Consider the following 19515-nt stretch of genomic DNA (forward strand, 5'->3'; position numbering starts at 1 on the left):
TTCAAAAATGCGTTGGATAATCCAGAATGTTGGATAAGCGAGTGTTGGATAAGTGAGACTCTACTGTATATACAAATCCAAAATACTTTTACTTCCAAGCATTTTGTATAAGAGATCCCCAACCTGTCATTCAGAGTTGGGATTCAAAGGTGAGGCTGTGGCTTCTGCCTGGTCTGAACCAGGGCCTCAGAAATCCCTCCAGGGTGCTATTCCAAGCTTGTTCTCCTAATGTATGGCATACATCACCCCTCTCTAGTAGAAACACCTCTGTGTAATGACACACATATATGTTCTTGCACTGGAGTTATACAAAAAAAACTTCATAGAGGGGCAGTGGGCTCATCCCGAGGCAATTTGCTTGCAGTCCCTTAGCACAGTTGGTGCTGAGGTCAGAAATAGTGCTTTATGACATTGGGGTCCCCTAGCTACAATAGGCCAACAGCCTCTCTCTAAAGGGAAAGAGATCAAAACTCATCCCCAGCCAACCTCCCCTCATTTCCCTTGACCTCTTGTTGGTTTGCTTATTGTCTACTGAAGTCACAAAGACCATCTGCTGCTGAAGAAGATGGAACCTGGCTGGCTGCTCCTTCTCCTGGCAGCCTTCTGGGTCAGCGAAGTCCAGACTGCAGCTCTTGAGGAGGTTTCCACAGGTAGTCAGGACTTTCAGAAAGAAACGGGGGGGGGGGGGGGGGGGAGGGGGCTCTTTTAGGACCTTATCACATTAAGTCACCTACCATGGATGACAATGGGGGGATCCAGTAGGCAGTGTGGGAATGCATCACCCCGTTCCTTCCTCATCACTACTGCCTGGCTTCCTCCTGTGCTCGCCCATTGCTGGCAACGAGAACACAGGGAGCCTCCCATGTTCTTGCTGCTCCATCGTAAGGCACTTTCCACACAATTCGGGGACAGAGCCCTGCCAGAAGTAGCTGTGCGACATTTGATGGAATCCAGTGGGCTCTGTCCCTGAACTATGATGAATGTGTCCTACGTTGGGTAAAAAAGCATGTGTGATGAAGTGGTGTGTCAGTGGCATGTAGCGTGATTCAAACTAATTTTCCAGGTGCTTTGGGCTTCAGACCCAGAATCCCTGAGGCTCCTGGGAGCTGAAAACACCTGAAGGACTGTACTCTGAGAAACACTGGGATCATAGTAGTTAGAGTGCTTGGAGGAGGAGCTGGAAGACTTGGGTTTTGAGCTCCATTTGGCCACTTCACAGAGCTGGTTGGGCATTCTGTCAGCCTAAACTACCTCACAGGTAGAATTTAAGCAGAATTGATACTGTCAAATTAATGCAATTTGACACCACTTTAATGGCCATAGTTCAGTGCTATAGAATCCTCAGAGTTATGGTTTGATGAGGCACCACCCCTGTTTGGTAATGGGGTTTTTTTCGTGTCAGGAGCGATTTTAGAAACTGCAAGTCACTTCTGGAATGAGAGAATTGGCCGTCTGCAAGGACGTTACCCAGGGGACGCCTGGGTGTTTTTGATGTTTTTACCATCCTTGTGGGAGGCTTCTCTCATGTCCCCGCATGGAGCTGGAGCGATAGAGGGAGCTCATCTGCACTCTCCCGGGTTGGATTCGAACCTGGCAGTCTTCAGGTCAGCAACCCAACCTTCAAGTCACAAGGCTTTAAACCACTACTCCACCAAGGGCTCCTGTTTGGTAGTGAAAAACTTTGTTAAACTACAGCTCCCATGATTCCACAGCATTGAGCTATTGCAGTTAAAATGGTGTCAAGCTGGATTAATTCAACCCTATTAATGAATGCCTTGTTGTGTTACTCTGGAATATCCATATGCAAAGGGATTTGTGGCACCTCTAACCAGAAGAATGGAGTTGGTAGGATAAGGTTCTGAATATAAGTTGGATGTCTGTAACTTGGGGACTGGCTGTAATAGTAAACATCTTAGTAGCTATAGATGCATTGCTGCTGTTTAATGTTCATGCTTTTTCCTTTAGTTCCTTTGATTATGTTTTGTTGAATTAGAAATATCAATTTCTAGTGGGATAATTCCATTCATTTTTTTGCAGCAAAAACAGAGTTTCATAGCTTTGCTTATCATATTTTATTTTGGTATAAGCTTTGTGGGCTAAGGCCCACTTCATCAGATGCAAAAGTTTTGAAGTATATAGGAAACCACAAAGATGCTTGATCAAAGATGCTAATAGGATTAGCCCCATAGGCAGCAGTATAATGTAAAAAAATAGTCATTAATATGAAACATTAGTAAAACCTTTTTATCACCTATTAGTTTGATTAAAATAATAGTCCTACTCTGGTTAGTGAATGGTCTGAGTAGTTGAGGGTCATTCTACTATCTCAATTCATCATCTTTGATACAGTGTTCCCTCATCGCAGGGGTTAGATTCCAGGACCACCCGCAATAAGTGAAAATCTGCGAAGTAGGGTCGCTATATATTTATACATTATTTTAGTAGTTATACACTATTTTAAATCTTTATCAGCCAATTGTGGGTTGATAAATCGCCTCCTTCTCCTCCCGTTGCTGCTTGGGCTCCTTTTCTCTCCCTTCGGCTTCTCCTTCCTCCCTTCCTTAGGCTGTAAATTGTAATTTTTTATGATTTATCATATTCTTTTAGAGTTCATTGAAAAACCACAAAACAGTGAATCCGCAAAAAGCGAACCGCAAAGTAGTGAGGGAACACTGTACTTCTAAAGCCATTTAACACATTCATAGGTAATGTGTCACGAGATGAAATATGAATATATGGTTTGAATGAACTGTATGGAAGGAATGAATTAATGAGAGCTTTTAAGACACAATTCTGAAGATGAAGGCCTGCAATGACTAACTGGCTGCTTGCTGGAATTGTAGTTAAAACCTGCTAATGAGAACTGAAATGGTTGACCTACCCGGTAAACTGTGATAAGAACTGTGACTGATAAAGAGAAATGTTTACATTAAGTTAAGGAAATGTGTACAATGTTAAAAAGGAAGTCAACACAAGGCTAACACCAATCAAGAAGAATCAACATCTGGCCTAGGAAACTGAGATGGAGCCAGGATGGAAGACGTCTATCATTCATTTACAACTTGTGGAAAACATCAGTAAATATATATATAAGTGACCTTATGACAATCTAGAAATTGTGACAGGCAGAGATTCTATTCACCCGCCATGCTCAGTAGAGATGGTGTATGGGAGTGTCAGATTTACAAGGAAACAGTCTGGTCACTTTGGGCTTCTTTCTCATGGGAAGAGGAAGGAATGCATTTTGGAGTCAATGTACTTTTTGCAGGGAGTCAGTCCTTCTGTAGAGAAAGCAGCGGTCTCATCCTTGGCATTGTTCTTAGGAAAAAAAACATGTGTTTTGGAGTTTTGGCGTTTTGACATTTTGGACCTATCTATTGGCAGGCTGCAGGAAAAGCAGGGCCTGGCTTAAGCAGGTGCTTCTCCAATGAGGGAGAAAGGATATGGTAATATCTGGATGCATGAGGATGAATGCATGTACATGTGTGTGAATGCTGAGTGAAAACGTAAACCTCCTTTTGCTTGTTTGCTAGCCAATGTAACTGTAGTTTTTGTGAATCTAATGTAGTTACATAGAATCTGTATGTCTAATGTCTAAATGTTGTTCTGTAAAAGTTCTGATATATCCTCTCACACTGAAATTGCAATAAACAGAACCTATGCTTAAAAGTTATTGAAAAGTTATTCATAACAAATGAAAACTAGAAATTTAAAACTTATGTTTTTAATAACAGATCAAAATGTTTTGTTTTAGCAGACACAGAAACCACACCAGTTGAAAAAATGATTAAAGAATCTATTGAAGATACTGGTAAGTAGAAGTTCTTCTGCTTGTATTGGACTCCTAACTTCTAATGCACCAGTTCCCAAGCTGTGTTCTGTGTAAAATCTCAAAAATCAAATTTAAAATGGATTTTAAAATAAATCTATACGAGGGGTACTTTCCAGACACCAGCAAGTCCAACACCCTTCCACGGAGGACACACAATCAAAGCACCTCTAACAGATAACCTTCCAGCCTCTGCTTAATAATAATAATAATAGTAATAATAATAATAATAATAATAATAATAATAATAATCTTTATTTATATCCCACCACCATCTCCTCAAAGCGACTCAGGCAACTTACAAGGCACTCCAAGGTAAACATATAACATACAACAGGTAAAAAGGGTACAAAAGTATAAAACAAATCACATAAAATTATAACAACAAGCCCCGTCAACACATATAGCATAAAATCAAAATATTACCATTTTAAAACAACAGTAGATAACTGCCGTCAAGTCACAAAGTGCCAAGTGTCAGCTTCATATGGGCTTAAACACCTTCAGAGAAGGAAACGCCACCATGGTGCGAGGCAGCATGTTCCACTGCTGAACAGCTCTTGCTATCAAGAAGTTCTTCCCAATGTTTATATGGAATCTTTTATAACAACAACAACAACAACAACAACAACAACAACAACAATAACTTACTGTTTATCCACTTTGGCTCACACCTTAAGGCAGGATACAACATAGGATTTGCAATAGAGAAGAAAGAAATATCGGGGGATTACAATCTGAGATGAAAAAATTGTTTTATTCCAGAACAATTAAAATAAAATTTGGGGTGAAATCAATTAAGACAGAATAAAAGATGGAATAAATTACAGCTATCCTTACTAATACACATAAGGTAAGGTAAAAGTTTTCCCCTGACGTTAAGTCCAGTCGTGACCGACTCTGGGGGTTGGTGTTCATTTCCATGTCTAAGCCGAAGAGCCGGCGTTGTCCATAGACAATAGACATAGACAGTAGCTTCATGTAAATATTAAAGAGCATTGGAGATAGAATGGCACCTTGTAGGATACCATATAACAGCTCCTTTTTAGATGAGCAGCTATCCCCAAGGACCACCATCTGGAATCTGCTGAGAGGTACGACCAGAACCACCGCAGCACAGTGCCTCCAATGCCCAACCCCTCCCACCCCAAGGCATTCCAGAAGGATACCATGGTCGATGATATCAAAAACCACTGAGAGGTCTAGGAGCACCAAGAGGGGCATACTCACCCTGTCAGTGTTGAGACGGAGATCATCCACTAAAGTGACCATAGCAGTCCCAATTCTGTATCCTGCTCTGAAGTCGGTTTGAAATGGGTCAAAGAAGTGTTTGGCATCTAAAACTGCCTTGATATTTATTTATTAATGTTAAAATAAGCAGAAGTAAACTATCTGTGGGACATAAAATGGAAAAATACTAAATTATAGAAAAACCAAAAAGGGGGAAGCAAGAAATCCATTTTGAAAATCAATTTATGTATATATGTTTGTAGTTTAGACTTATATGTAATTAGACTAAAGATGTATATTGTATAGTTTGATATGTTATTGTTATTAGGTATGTCTGTGTTTATATAAGTATAAGAATTATTGTTTTTTGTGGGGCTTTTTTGTGTTAAAATATTATTTTAAAATATTCGGGGGGATTATTTAAAGCTGATTTTCAAATGGCCTCAATGACAGACAGTCTACATACCCATGGACTTGTTTATGTTCTAGAAAACCTATTTAATGATAAGCATTTTAGTAATTATAGTTGTTCTGTTGCACTTTAGTGTTCATGCCCATGTCATTTGTTCCTCTGATTATGTTTTGTTGAATTAGACATTTGAATTTCCAGTGGGATAATTCCATTAATCTTTTGCAGCAAAAAACAAAACAAAAAAAAACCGGCTTCACGGTGTTGCCCAAAGCTAACCTTTTTATTGTGGCGTAAGATTTTGTGGGCTTCATCAGATGCAAGGGTTTTGAAATACAGAAGAAACTGCAGATGTTTGATGAAAGACGCTAATAGGATTAGCCCCATAGGCAGCAGTTTAATGTAAAAATTCTAGCCTTTGATATGAAACATTAGAAAATACTAAAAATTTAAATTATCACTGGCACCCAGGCCAGGATGAAAATGCTTCAATGGATTAGTGATATATGCTGATCTACATGATCCAGATGCTTCATTTCTACTCTGAATTGAAAAGGTTTGTATTAGATCCATATTGTAACCAAAGCTCTTGTTATCTCAGTAATGAACTTTAGAGGTTGTTTGCCAGCAAAATTATTTTAGACTCCAGTGGTTTTAATAACAGATTCTCGTTAAAATATTTTGTTTTAGCAGCCACAGAAACACCATCAGCAGCAGACATTTTTAAACAATTGGTGGAGGGTCTTGGTAAGTAGCAGTTCATTTGCTTATATTGGGCTCTTATCTTCTAATGCGGTGGTTCCCAAATTGTGTTCTGTGGAATCTTAAGCTTCTGCAAAAGCATCATAGGGATTCCATGAAAAATCTCAAAAATCAAATTTAAAATGGATTTTTAATAAAGCCACATGAGGGGCACTTACCAGACACTAACAGGAACATCGCGTGGGTGCAAAACCCATCAATCAAACATAATAAATCTTACATGTTGCCTGTGTCAGAGTATAACAATCTTATTGAAATTCAGGGTACATCTTCTTTAAAAACAAAATGTGAATCAGTGCCACTGAGTGACTTTTGGGTAGGACTGATATATACCTGTCTGGAGCTGGAATGGCTATCCAAGCTCTGCTGTCCTTTGTGTCGATCTATCAATGCAAATCAGGCTTTTTCAGCTTATCCGGATAAGCTGGATGCTGCCACGGATTTGAAAGTTCAGCTGATGGTCATAAAGCCCAATTTCAAAACTATGTTAAAAGAGACTTCCAGTCTTGTTGCAGAGTAATGAAGTCCTCTTCTTGCAACTTTCTGCAAAACAGCCACTGTTAAACAGCAGAAATTTTTCCCTGGGTATTGGGGTGTCGAAGAGAACCAGCCTGAGCCTTGAGAATCAGATTTAATGTACTACTTTGCATGGGGCACGCACAGTTGTTGGGGGGCGGGGGCTGGAAAACTTCAAGCCACACAGAATTGAAAATGCAACAGTGCATAAAGCTCCAAATAAAGTCGATTTCCAGAAAATGAATCAAACAAACAATAAGAAGCAACATACTGAAGTCTTTTGAGGAAGAGTATTTAATAACATTCAAGATTCCTTCCAAAGATAACTCTACTAGCAACATATCATATAGGGATAATAATAATGATTTAAAGAAGAAGAATATCTTGAACTGTTGAAAATATAATTCTCTCAACTTTCAATTGGTTTTTTTGTTCTTTGACTAACAATACAGTGTTATTAATATAAATATGGAATAAAATATGAATAGCTGTTTTTGGATGACTATTACATATGAGGGATATCCAGAAAGTAAGGTTACAAGATTTTTTTTAAAAATACAAAAATGAATATATTTTAATAAAATTTACATGGGTTATTATAGCATAGATATTACAGTATTTTTCCACATAATCACAATTCAGTTCAATACATTTTGTCATCCGTGGGATAAGTTTTTTTTATGCCTGTGTCATAGAAGTCTCCCACTGGAGGAAGTAGCAGCAACAAAGCTGGTGTGGGCAGCGGAAGTGAGGCCGAGGCTGCCTCTTGGCTGGAGGGTCTCCCCGAGCTGCTGAGACCCCCGACAAGCTACGCCATGGCAAGGATGAGTTGCGCTGGAGCGAGGAGGAGAAAGGCGATGTGGAGGAAGAGGAGGAACTGCCACTTTAGGGAACTACCACCAAGAACCTCTGATGCTGCCTTATCCTCCTGTTCCCTCCTCCTCCCATGGTGGCATCCTGCCTGGCTTTCGGCACCCACCTCCCAGCTTTACGGTCTCACCAGGGGAGGAGGAGGAGAAAAGAGGGGGAGGAGGAGAAAAGAGGAGGAGGCGGTGGCAGCAGAAACTGCTCGGTGGCAGTTCCCTAAAGTGGCAGTTCCTCCTCTTCCTTCTCGTCACTTTCCTCCTCCTTGCTCCGGTGCACGTCATCCTCACCATGGCACAACTTGTTGGGAGGCTCAGCAGGTTGGGGAGCTCCTCCAGCCAAGAGGCAGCCTTGGCCTCGCCTCCGCCATCAGCTCCCAGCTCCGGCTCTGTTGCTGCTACTTCCTCCGGCAAGAGACTTCTATGACACAGGCATAAAAATCTTGTCCCACGGATGACTAAGTATTTTGAACTGAATGGTGATTGTGTAGAAAAATACTGTAATATGTACCTATGCTATAAACCAAGTTTTATTAAAATACCATGTAAGGTCACTTAATAATAATAATAATAATAATAATAATAATAATAATAATACTTTATTTATACCCCGCCACCATCTCCCCGTGGGGACTCGGGGCGGCTCACAATGTTACAAAAGTAACAGCGCCAATACATTAACAATATACACAGTTTAAAACACAAGAAGATGATAAAACAGAAGTTAAAACAAAGGTTTATACAACAGGAATAACATCAAACAACCACCAATGCAATTCAGTCAACTTCGAAGGTGGGGGGGGGGGGGGGGGAGGACTATAGCAGCGATATAAGATCAAATAATTAGATTAAAATACCCCGATGAAAGTAACCTAATAACATTCAGAATAGAATTATAATGATGCTGTTCATCCAATATCTGTCTCTCCAAAGGCCAGCCCAAATATCAAGGTTTTCAATTGTTTCTTAAAGGACGGTAGGGAGGGCGCCAAACTAATCTCCCTTATAGGTTCCAGGACCACCTGCAATAAGTGAAAATCCGTGAACTACGGACACTATATTTATATTAATATTTATACATTATTTTAGTAGTTATACACTATTTTAAGTCTTTATCAACCAACTGTGTCTTGATAAATCGCCTCCTTCTCCTCCTGTTGCCGCTTGGGCTCCTTTTCTTTCCCTTCGGCTTCTCCTTCCTCCCTTCCTAAGGCAGTAAATTGTAATTTTTATAATTTATAATAGTCTTTCAGAGTTTATTGAAAAACCGCAAAACAGCGAATCTGCAAAAATTGAACTGCGAAGTAGTGAGGGAACACTGTATATTAATTCATTGTATTTTTAAAAACTCTTGTAACCTTACTTTCTGGATATCCCTCGTATTAATATCAACATTATACAGAGCAAAGAGACAACTCAGTTTGAAAAGACAAAAACAATGTATGCAATGCTTAAATTATATATAAATTGATCATTTAAAGGTTTAAAAGAATTAAGCAGAAGAGCTTATTTGACACCAAAGTATCTTGTTTTGTTTTTTCTACACCTGATCTCAAAAACACAAGTTGAATAAAAAGAGAGAAATTTGTGCTGGCAGAAACACCAGGTGAAGAAAATCAAGTCAATTAACACCTATAAGACTGTACCTATACTGTATTTATACAAAAATAAATAAATAACACTAAATTACATAGAAGATACAAGAGGATAAATACAGGGGCACAAGGAAGTGAAAATCACTAAGATAAAAAGGACTATAACCAACCAATTGAACTATTTGAAAGAAGGAATAACTAAACAATTGCTGGACATAGACTTTATATATCAAAATAAGTTATTGTGGTCTGAAAATCCATACCACACAAACAGGATTCCATGGAAGGTTGCCTGGTTTGAAAGTTGAGATACAGATTACATTAAACAACTATGACAGCAAGATCAAAAGTGAATACACTGGAAAAGGAAAAAGAGAGGAAAGAAGAATGAGATGAAAAACCAATCAAAATGGGAGATTCAAAATAGAAATTTCTGGAAGAGATCCAAATTTTCCCCAAGTTTCAGCCCCATATGTAAGTGTTAGAAGATCTGAACTAGACCCAGGACCTTATCAGACAGCTAGAGTCAAAGTGGGGTACAGCAGGAAAAACTGTGGGGTAACAGAAGGAATGGTCACACTCTGTTCTCACCTCTGCCTTCCCACAACATTTCCCCATCTATCCCCATTTCCTCTTCGGCTCCCCTTGCCTTGTTTTGGCACAGAACCCTATGGAGTTTTGCTGGAAGTTGTCCTACATCATGTGATGGACTCTGGGAGACTCCAGGCCGATAGTGGAGAGAAGCGAGGAGAAGACACTTCTCTCACTGCATCTGATGACGTCTTTAGTGACAAAGGCCAAAGAATTGTACAAAAGAAACAGATTTGAACTAAATAAACTACCAAGTGGAAGAAAAGAATAAAATGCAAGACCAGAGAAAAGAGGGGAAGAAGGCAAAGGGACAAAGACTTATGGTGAAGGAGAAAAATAAAATAAAAAGAAAATGGATAGTGAAAGTTGGAATGAGGAAAATGGATAAATTGGTTGTGATGGATAGGGAGGAAAAAGTGTGGGAACTATATCTGAATTTTGTGGAACAAGAAAAGAGGGAAACGTTCTTAGAATAGGCTTCATAATTTGATCTTTGTAGGTTAGAATCTTTCCTTGGAATTTTTAGATGATGACTGTTGTCATCATCTAAAAATAGGAGAATGTTTCCCTGGAAAGGAGGGACAGAAATGTATATGAATGTCTTCATGCAAAGGGAGGGGGGTCGTGCAAAGGGATGGATGGGAAGAGAGAATAGTATAATGGGGAACAATTATTGTAGACACTTTTCAAAAGTGAATGTGCTCATAGATAGATAGACAGACAGACAGCAGATTTTGGGGGAGGGAGGAGAAGCAAAAATACCATTGCATTGCATTTGATCTTGATCAAAAATGTAATCTCTGCAAAACAGTTGTGAGAATAAAAAACTTTCACTCCAAACTATTTTAAGTACAAAAGTGAAACAATTCCATTCATCATAATGGGCTGCATACTGCAAGTCCTAAGCTTCCTAAGATCTACAGAGATACCTGCAGGAACACCTTAGCAAGTGAGAGTCCAAAAGAGGCAGGCGAAAACCCTGAATCTCAATCAGTGGCTGGGACCAAATGAGAAACTCCCTCCTGGACATACAGAAGACTAGGCGACTTGGAAGGCAGTGAACAGACTGTGCTCTGGTACCAACAAGATGCGGAACCAATGTTAAGAAATGGGGGTATAAAGTGGAGTCCATGACATGCGTGTGTGGAGAAGTGCAAACCACAGACCACTTACGTAGTACAATGTAGTCTGAGCCCTGCCACATGCACCATGGGGGACCTTCTCAGAGCAACACCTGAGGCACTCAAAGTGGCCATGGGACTCCTTGTTGGTATTATGTACTTACAGTTGTAACATTGTTGCACCATGGCCCTAAAGCCGCTTTTCACTACAAACCACACACTGTTCTGATGATCCAATGTAAAGGTTTATTAAAAGCAGAGTATAATAACAGCTGGTTATGTGTAAAGCAAGCAAATATAAAAAGGACTCAAAGCTCAAAAGGTTATGTCTGTAAAAGCCAAAGTCCAAATTCCATTCAGAGAAAATCTTTAAAACAATTCCATCGAGATATTCAAAGACAAGGTACATAAATCCAAGCCAGGCAAAACTATGCCTCACAAGACTAGGATGCAGGAACAATTTGAAAACTTGATTACATCAATTACAAGGCCCATGACACCGAGAGCTCTTGCCCTGATTGCAACGTTACTCTCACAGAGAGCATGCCGGCATGAACTATTTTTAAAAAGCCAAAATCCCTGCCATGAGATCGTTTCCTCTGCACCTGGTTTCCCACTCCTTATTTCTAAGTCACTTGGAGGAGCGGGTTCTTAATTGCAGGCTCTGTTGTCTCAACTGCAATCTCTCTGACCTCAACAAACATTTCCCTCAGTCTGCACTTCTGACAGGTTCCTATGGGAATGGATCTCGCCTTCACCGTTCTCTTGGGAAGTGCCAGGAAATTCCAAAACATTTCTCCTGGAGCACTCTGAATCTCTCCCAGCATCCCCTTCCTCATCTTCTGAGCACTCTGAATCTGACCAGGCTACAACAAACGTATAGAATGAGAGCAAACAAATTAACGCTTAAGACAGAGATGCTTCTAGTCAGTCAAAAGATAGATATGGAAATTGGGAGTCAGCCCATGTTAGATTACGTTACACTCACCTGAAAATGAGGGTCACACTTTGTAATCTGCCTTGTCGTCATTATAGCACACTATTCTACACCTCAACAATTTAAAAGATTTATTTGGATTATTTTCAGATCTCGAAATACGAACTCTGAACCATGCCATGCAAGAACATGGAATTTCAGCAACAGAAAATGAATCCTCAAATGAAAAAATGCCTACAGTAGCAGGCAAGTAGAACTTGGTGCCATCTACACTAACCATTTAATACAGTTCGAAGCTAGCTTTCAATGAGCCAGTGTTATTTGTCATTTATAGGAGCCCCTGGTGGCATAGTGGATTAAAGCCTTGTGACTTGAAGGTTGGGTTGCTGATCTGAAAGCTGCCAGGTTCGAATCCCACCCGGGGAGAGCACGGATGAGCTCCAGCACCATGCGGGGACATGAGAGAAGCCTCCCACAAGGATGATTTTAAAAAAAATCAAAACATCTGGGCGTCCCCTGGGCAATGTCCTTGCAGACGACCAATTCTGTCACACCAGAAGCGACTTGCAGTTTCTCAAGTCGCTCCTGACACGAAAAAAAAATTGCCATTTTATATAAGGGATGCCATTTTTCTATGCTATTGTATATAATGGGACTTGAACATCCGTGGATTTTAATATCCACAGAGGCAATCCTTAAGCCAAACCCCAATGGATACCAAGAATCCACATGAATATTGGATGTTCTCTGCATGGCTAATTGAGAGTATAAAATATTGTGCCAGAGTGCTAATCTGTACAACTAATATTGTTTAAGGATTTTTGACAAAGGATCTCTCTAGAATCAATCTGTCACAGGATTATTCTCATTCAAAAGTTTCACTATGATTAGAGGTTATTACAAACAATCATTTCTGCTTTTGCAATGAAACAGCTAGGCATATAACTGAAAAGCTGAAAAATCGCTAGTTCAGGTGTCACTTGGTAATCTTATTCAGCATGATGAGACTACTGGCCTGTTTCAGAGCAATAGTAAGGATTACAGAATAGACAGGACTTTATCAGGAGAAAATACCCAACTGTCAAAGAAAGAACTAGGCAAGAAGTACAAGAGCTCAATAAAGAAAAGGGAAAACTTAAATAAGCAGCTAGCAGGATTTGTCCATGGGTTTTGGTGTCTCTACACTGAGATGAAACATGGGAAATAAACAAGATGAACTTGATACAACAAAGCAAATGCAATATGCAGGATTTCCCTTGAGGGGGGACCCACTCTATAGACCATCGGGTGGTGCCGTGGGATCCGCAGTCTCCCCATATCGATCCACGGAGGAGAGGGAGTGATAAGCTCTACCCAACCGCTTCGTATAGGCAGGCTCTTGGCAAGAGCTTCAAGAGTCCTGTATCCCCGCCATGTTCCACGCACCGGAAGTCCTCTGGTATAACCTATTTTCGAAAAATAAGCCAAACAGGAAAGAAGGAGAAGTAGCATTATTCATCAATGATATTTACATCTATGAGGAGATCCATAATGTAAATCCTGGAAATCAAGCTGGGTAAAAATTAAGGGGAAAAGATATAATAGTGATGTTCATGTGGGGGTCTACTATAAAACCTCAAGCCAGACTGAGGACCCTGATCACAACTTTCCAAACATTTTATGTGGGTGACACATAAACAATGCATGTCTAATTTTTTTAGACATGCATTTTTTCGCAACACAGTAATTCAGTTTTACAAAGTTGAGGTTAAACCAACCCCTTCCAAGAGGCTTTTTGTTGTTTATTCGTTCAGTTGTTTCCGACTCTTTGTGACGTCATGGACCAGCGCTCGCCAGAGTTCCCTGTCGGCTGTGGCCACCCTCAGCTCCTTCAAGGTCAAGCCAGTTACTTCAAGGATAACATCCATCCATCTTGGTCGGCCCCTTCCATGCTTTAGATAGCTCTTGGATGGAATCTGGCAAATATCTAAAAAAGGCTGCTTGACTTTCAAGTTAATCATGTCTGTAGGGAAATTACAATGTTCTTGCCAGCAGGATTTTGGTGAATTTTGCTTTAAAAAAAAAAAGTTTAGCAAGTGTGACATGTGTTCTCTTGCTTCTGAACTTTAAAACCCCAGAGGCCTTTGTTGCAAAGTGGAACTTTATTTTATGAAACTTTTGGTTGCAATGATTCATTTTCCCAATGAATACAAGCTACATTCAAAACTATTTCCATCTCCTTTACTTTAGTTGATATCAAGGAATAAAATATATTATACCTGCCAACCATGAGATACAGGCATTTTCTTTCATGCCTAGCCTTGGAGGAAACTAGTATCCAACAGAGTGGATATTTAACAGCTCTGCCTATTTTCACAAACAATGTTCTGGTACCATGGCTGCCTGGAATGGGAAAATTGCATCATTTAACTTGCTACCCAAGATCTGCTAAGAATAAAATAGTCAAATAAAAAGAGTCAAGCTCACATTTAAATAAAAAATTATTTGAAATAGTGTTTATGCTGTTACCTAGAAGCCAACAGTGAATAGAAATATATAAACAACTAGTACAACTACAATGATTTTTATCGTTTGATTTTTACAGCGCTAACTACCGACACAGCAAAAGTCACCGAGGATAGCATAAGACTTGGATTCGCTAAGAAATACGAAGGTAAATAAAACACCCTATTATCACTGACAAATTTGTTGAATCCCTGATCAATAAGTGGAATCAAATTCTAACCAGATCTATTGACAGTTGTTCCCAAACGTTTTCTCTGGCCCATTACTAACCAGGCTCCCTGGTATACAGAGATTCTTGGGGAAATGAAACAGGAAGGATGATGACTAGAGCACAGATGGTGAAAAACTCAACTTCTATGCAACAAGACATGATGTAAAGGATATTTCCGTTCCTTTAAGGTGGCAATACATGCAGCAAAGAAAGTTTTATTCCCTGCACACATTGCTTCTGTAAATTCACATCCAACTAAGCTGTTCAAAGTGGTAAGAGGTATATCCCGGGTATCCTGTCCTCTAAACTCATTGCTAGAACCTTCAGTAGCTCACTGTGTTTAATGACAAAATCTCAGCTAAAATGTCTTGCATAAGAGCCAATTTAGATGATGTAATTGGAGCAGAAGTTGATAATTAGGTGTCCAGCAACTCTGTGAATGGAATTATAGTGGATCAGTTTCAATTGATGAGTACTGCTGATGTGGACAAGCTCCTGGGGCAAGTGAGGAGGACAACCTCCTTTCTTTATCCCTGCCCCTCTTGGCTGGTCATCCAGGGAGGAGATGCAATTAGAGTTCAAATACAACAAATTATCAATGCATCTCTCAGGAAATGGATAGCCCAATGTACAACATGCTGTACATTGGGCTATATCTGTACCAAGGTCGGAAACTCTAATTAGTTCAAAATATGGCAGCCAGATTGGTCACAGGAATGTGGTCACACATATTAAAGTCACTCCATTGGTTGTCAATTAGTTTCTGGGCAAAATACAAAATGTTGGTTATATCTTTTAAAGTTCAAAATAGTTTGGGTTCAGTTTACCTACAGGGCTGCCTTCTCCTGCACTATCTGCGCTTTAGGACATTTCGGTCCTCTGGGGGGCTGTCCCAGAGAACCTTTTCATCAGCCACCCCAAGAATGAAGGATGACCTGCTAGAAAAGCTCCAACGGCAAAATGAGTTGTCAGAATTCAAGATACAATTGAAGACCCATTTCTTGTAGCAGGTCTACCCTGGCCCCTTCCAAACTAGCCCTATATCCCAGGATCTGATCCCAGATTTATCTGCTTATCCTAGATTTTTCTGCAGTGGGGACTCATATAATCCATTTCAAACCAGATAGCCTGGGATCAGATCCTGGAATATAAGGATTGTATGGAAGCGGCCCCAATCTACTTTGAATCATGAGTTTTTGGATTTACATTCTATTGCCGATGTGTATTGATCTTTGTACCCTGTATTTTGATGTATGTATTTTATAATGGTTTGTTTTAATGTATGTACAGTAGAGTCTCACTTATCCAACATAAACGGGCAGGCAGAGCGTTGGATAAGTGAATATGTTGGATAATAAGGAGGGATTAAGGAAAAGCCTATTAAACATCAAATTAGGTTATTATTTTAAAATTAAGCACCTAAACATCATGTTATACAACAAATTTGACAGAAAAAGCAGTTCAATACGCAGTAATGCTATGTAGTAATTACTGTATTTACGAATTTAGCACCAAAATATCACGATGTATTGAAATAATTGACTACAAAAATGCGTTGGATAATCCAGAATGTTGGATAAGTGAGACTCTACTGTATTTAAGTGTATGTATTTATGTTGATAAAATACATACACTTAAATACATTTAATGTTGATACCGGAGCCACAGTGGCGAAGTGTGTTAAAGCACTGAGCTGCTGAACTTGCAGACCGAAAGGTCCCAGGTTCAAATCCCAGGAGCGGAGTGAGCACCCGCTGTTAGCTCCAGCTTCTGCCAACCTAGCAGTTCGAAAACATGCCAATATGAGTAGATCAATAGGTACCGTTCCGGCGGGAAGGTAACGGAGCTCCATGCAGTCATGCCGGCCACATGACCTTGGAGGTGTCTACAGACAACGCCGGCTCTTCGGCTTAGAAATGGAGATGAGCACCAACCCCCAGAGTCAGACATGTCTGGACTTAACATCAGGGGAAACCTTTACCTTTACTTTATTTATATTGATATGTTTTGACTTTATTGTAACTCTGTTTCAAGCCATTAGATGAGGCGGGTAACAAATACATTATTATTATTATTTGAAACACAACAAAATGAGTCCACAGCACACACTCTTCCGGCTGTTGTACTGGATCACACGCCGGACACTTCCCAAGTGTCTAAGGCTATGTGATGTATCAGCAAATAATGAGTGCAGATCCCAGTAACGTGGCCTTCTGCAGCTGGCAGATAGTAATTTTGTCAGCGCTGATTGTGTTTAAGTGCAGCCCAAGGTCTTTATTATTATTATTATTATTATTATTATTATTATTATTATTATTATTTAGGAATTGAAGAAATGAAAAAACCAAGGGCTCCAGACCTGAAGGAGGTGCCAATATGGTTAATCATATTCATTGTCCTTTTCACTGCTGCTGTCTTCTTGGGAATAATGTACCGATACAGCTCAAAACGTGCAAAGAAAAAGCAGTAAGTCACAGTTCCTTTTTCTCCTATTAATATAATATTGAAATTGCTACTGAATAACATTTATCCATGGCATCTGGTATTAATGACATGAGCTAAAAGATGCTGTCATAGCTAAAGCCAATCAAGTACAGATTTTGTTGTCATAGCTGTGAAAGAATTTGGATATTTAAGTTGAAAAGTTGCCTTTACAACTATAAGATAAAATCATTAATTTTTAATATCAAAGATAGTCAAATTTTGTTCTGAAAATTAAATAGATACTTCTATGCAGTTCTGATACATTTTAAGGTTTTATTGAAAGGTTGTCTATAAAATATACTTTAGCTGTATAAATATGATTTCACCTTGGGCATTTAGTCCATGCATGTAAAGCACTTTTTGAAAAAGCAAGGCAGTCAAAGGTTTTCTGTTACTTAAAATGTGCCTTTTAGGTTCAACCAAAACTTTCATACAAATTAACTTTTCTGTCTAAAGTTGTTGACATAGCATATGCATTTTATTTTTTTGCAAAAAATGAATCCATTATTATTTTAGAGACCTGGAGAAAGGAAACAAGATTGAGAAAAAAGAGAGCCAACTGCAAAAAGGTGACGCTGTGTTCACTGACACTGAGAAAAATAACAACAACTTCACTTCAGCCATTTCCCCCTGAAGAGCTGCCACAAAGACTTTAGAAAGTCAGCCTGGAGAAGCGGTTCTCTCTCCTCCACAAGAGAAACTGTTCCAAAATAACTGAAACTTTATGAGTGGATATTTTAAAAAGACATATTATAGTGGGATAAGTTACAATTGTAATTATTGGGCAGACTCTCTGTGATAAGAATTAATCTATTGCCAAGGATTTCTTTGTCAAATAATCACTGTTTGAACAATGGCAAAAGGATATATCTACATTTGTATGGCAATAGACCAATTAAATTTAAGGTGTTACAAGATGCAAAAGAACAGAGTGGACTAGATGCACCTGACCTGAAACTTTTTTTGCAACTTGCTGTTTAGTTTGGATAAAAGACTGGATTTTGTTGAGCAATACTAGGATGTTGGAACTGGAGGGAGGGACATGATTGGAGATATGGCTGGCATGGTTACATATGGTATGACAAAAGGAAAATGAATTTGGACTTTAAAAAAAATCATTATGTTAGACGTGCCTTATTACAAATATAGGAGAGAAATAGATTAAATTTATGCCCCAAAATGCCAAAGTGGGTATCTGCGTAAGAAGCATTCTATAAAAAAGAGACACAAGACAAGAGGAAATGGTTAACTTACCAAGACCTTCTAGAAAATGTAAAAAATGAGAGTACAGAATTAAAACAAGAGAACAACTGACTACAGAGGATTTTTGGTTTTCAGTAGTTTTCTTATTTAGTGTTAAGGGAGAGATTTAAGCAAGACAAGCAATTATTTGGCTTTGAACTAAATCAGAATTTGAGTTTAAATTGTGTGCTAATGATGAACATTTAATTGCTAAGATTTATAAAATGTTATTAAAATGGGAAATGATAGATGGGCAAGTTAAAGAATGTATGACAAAGTGGGCATAAAATGTTGAGCACAGTATAATGTTGGGTCAATGGGAGAAAATTTAGACTAAAAGGTTAAAATTCACATTATGTTATAATTTGAAAGAGAATTTCTATAAACTGTACCAAATTAGTGTATGACCCCTGAAAAGCTTTCTAAAATGTTCAAATATATCCCAAAAGGGACTCGGGGCGGCTTACAAAGCACATAGTAGTGCAACAGAGTATACACAACACAGTAAAATAACATAAACATTTTAAAAATAATAACAATATCAAAATAACATAAAACAATATGCATAAAAACAGCAGATAAAACTGCTATTAAATTAGATAAATGCTCAGTAAACTGCAGCACTATCTGCGGATTAAAATGGGTGTATCACTTTCATTCACATTGAAGTGCCAGAGTCAAACAATTATATTGGTCCTCAGTTACCTGATGTGTTAATCGTGTTTGAAGGCCTGCTTGAAGATCCATGTCCTGCACAGGTTGCTACCCTATAACCCGATCAGCCTTATGACTGACCAGGAGGACCTCTGTCTTGACTGTATTAAGCTTCAACTTTTTAGCCCTCATTCAGTTCATCACAGCTGCCAGTAGATGTTTAAAGAGATTTCCAACATTTGCTGGAAATGTAAACAAGTGATGTCTTTTTACCATATGTTGTAGACATGCAATCATGCCAAGAAATTCAAATCCATAAGTTGATCCAGAATATTTTGGGGGGAAATATTCAATTAAAACATGAGGCTTTTTTACTTGACTGATATAAATGACTATGGTAGATTGATGCAATATATGATCACAGCAGCCATATTTACGTACAGAAATGGAAGAACTCAGCCGCACCAACAACTGAAGACTGGATGATAAAAATAATGGACTTGACCGAGATGGATAAATTAAATTGCTTATTAAAAGAACGAACATTTGGAAAAAAATTATTGAAA

The 19515-nt window shown here is 39.0% G+C and overlaps 2 protein-coding genes across 5 annotated transcripts in view; one reads left to right on the forward strand and one right to left on the reverse strand.

Moving 5' to 3' along the window:
* The first annotated feature begins 437 nt into the window (after nt 1-437).
* LOC134297735 (uncharacterized) lies at nt 438-18336 on the forward strand. Of its 4 annotated transcripts, none has more exons than XM_062976174.1 (7): nt 438-650; nt 3755-3811; nt 6159-6215; nt 12004-12099; nt 14438-14506; nt 16894-17035; nt 17570-18336. In XM_062976174.1, exons 1-7 carry the CDS (start codon nt 566-568, stop codon nt 17685-17687), a joined length of 624 nt encoding a protein of 207 aa, XP_062832244.1. In that variant the 5' UTR covers nt 438-565; the 3' UTR covers nt 17688-18336. The 4 variants fall into 4 exon arrangements, with proteins under 4 accessions (XP_062832244.1, XP_062832247.1, XP_062832246.1 ...); XM_062976177.1 differs by having other exon boundaries at nt 3758-3811; nt 6162-6215; XM_062976176.1 differs by having other exon boundaries at nt 439-650; nt 6162-6215.
* Nucleotides 7023-19515, reverse strand: part of LOC103279545 (uncharacterized) — a 50651-nt gene continuing 38158 nt past the window's right edge. The window contains exon 5 of the transcript XR_010004597.1: nt 7023-13298. The gene's annotated coding sequence lies outside the window, so the exon portion shown is untranslated. The remainder of the gene's footprint in view (nt 13299-19515) is intronic.

This window comes from Anolis carolinensis, chromosome 3 (genome assembly GCF_035594765.1).
Source record: "Anolis carolinensis isolate JA03-04 chromosome 3, rAnoCar3.1.pri, whole genome shotgun sequence".
NCBI lineage: Eukaryota > Metazoa > Chordata > Lepidosauria > Squamata > Dactyloidae > Anolis > Anolis carolinensis.

Bases quoted from the DNA above. Each gene is read 5' to 3' on its own strand.
- LOC134297735 (XM_062976174.1), top strand. From the start codon at position 566: ATGGAACCTGGCTGGCTGCTCCTTCTCCTGGCAGCCTTCTGGGTCAGC. The intron at 3,812-6,158 runs GTAAGTAGAAGT...ATTTTGTTTTAG, and splicing joins AGAATCTATTGAAGATACTG to CAGCCACAGAAACACCATCA. The intron at 12,100-14,437 runs GCAAGTAGAACT...TGATTTTTACAG, and splicing joins AAAAATGCCTACAGTAGCAG to CGCTAACTACCGACACAGCA.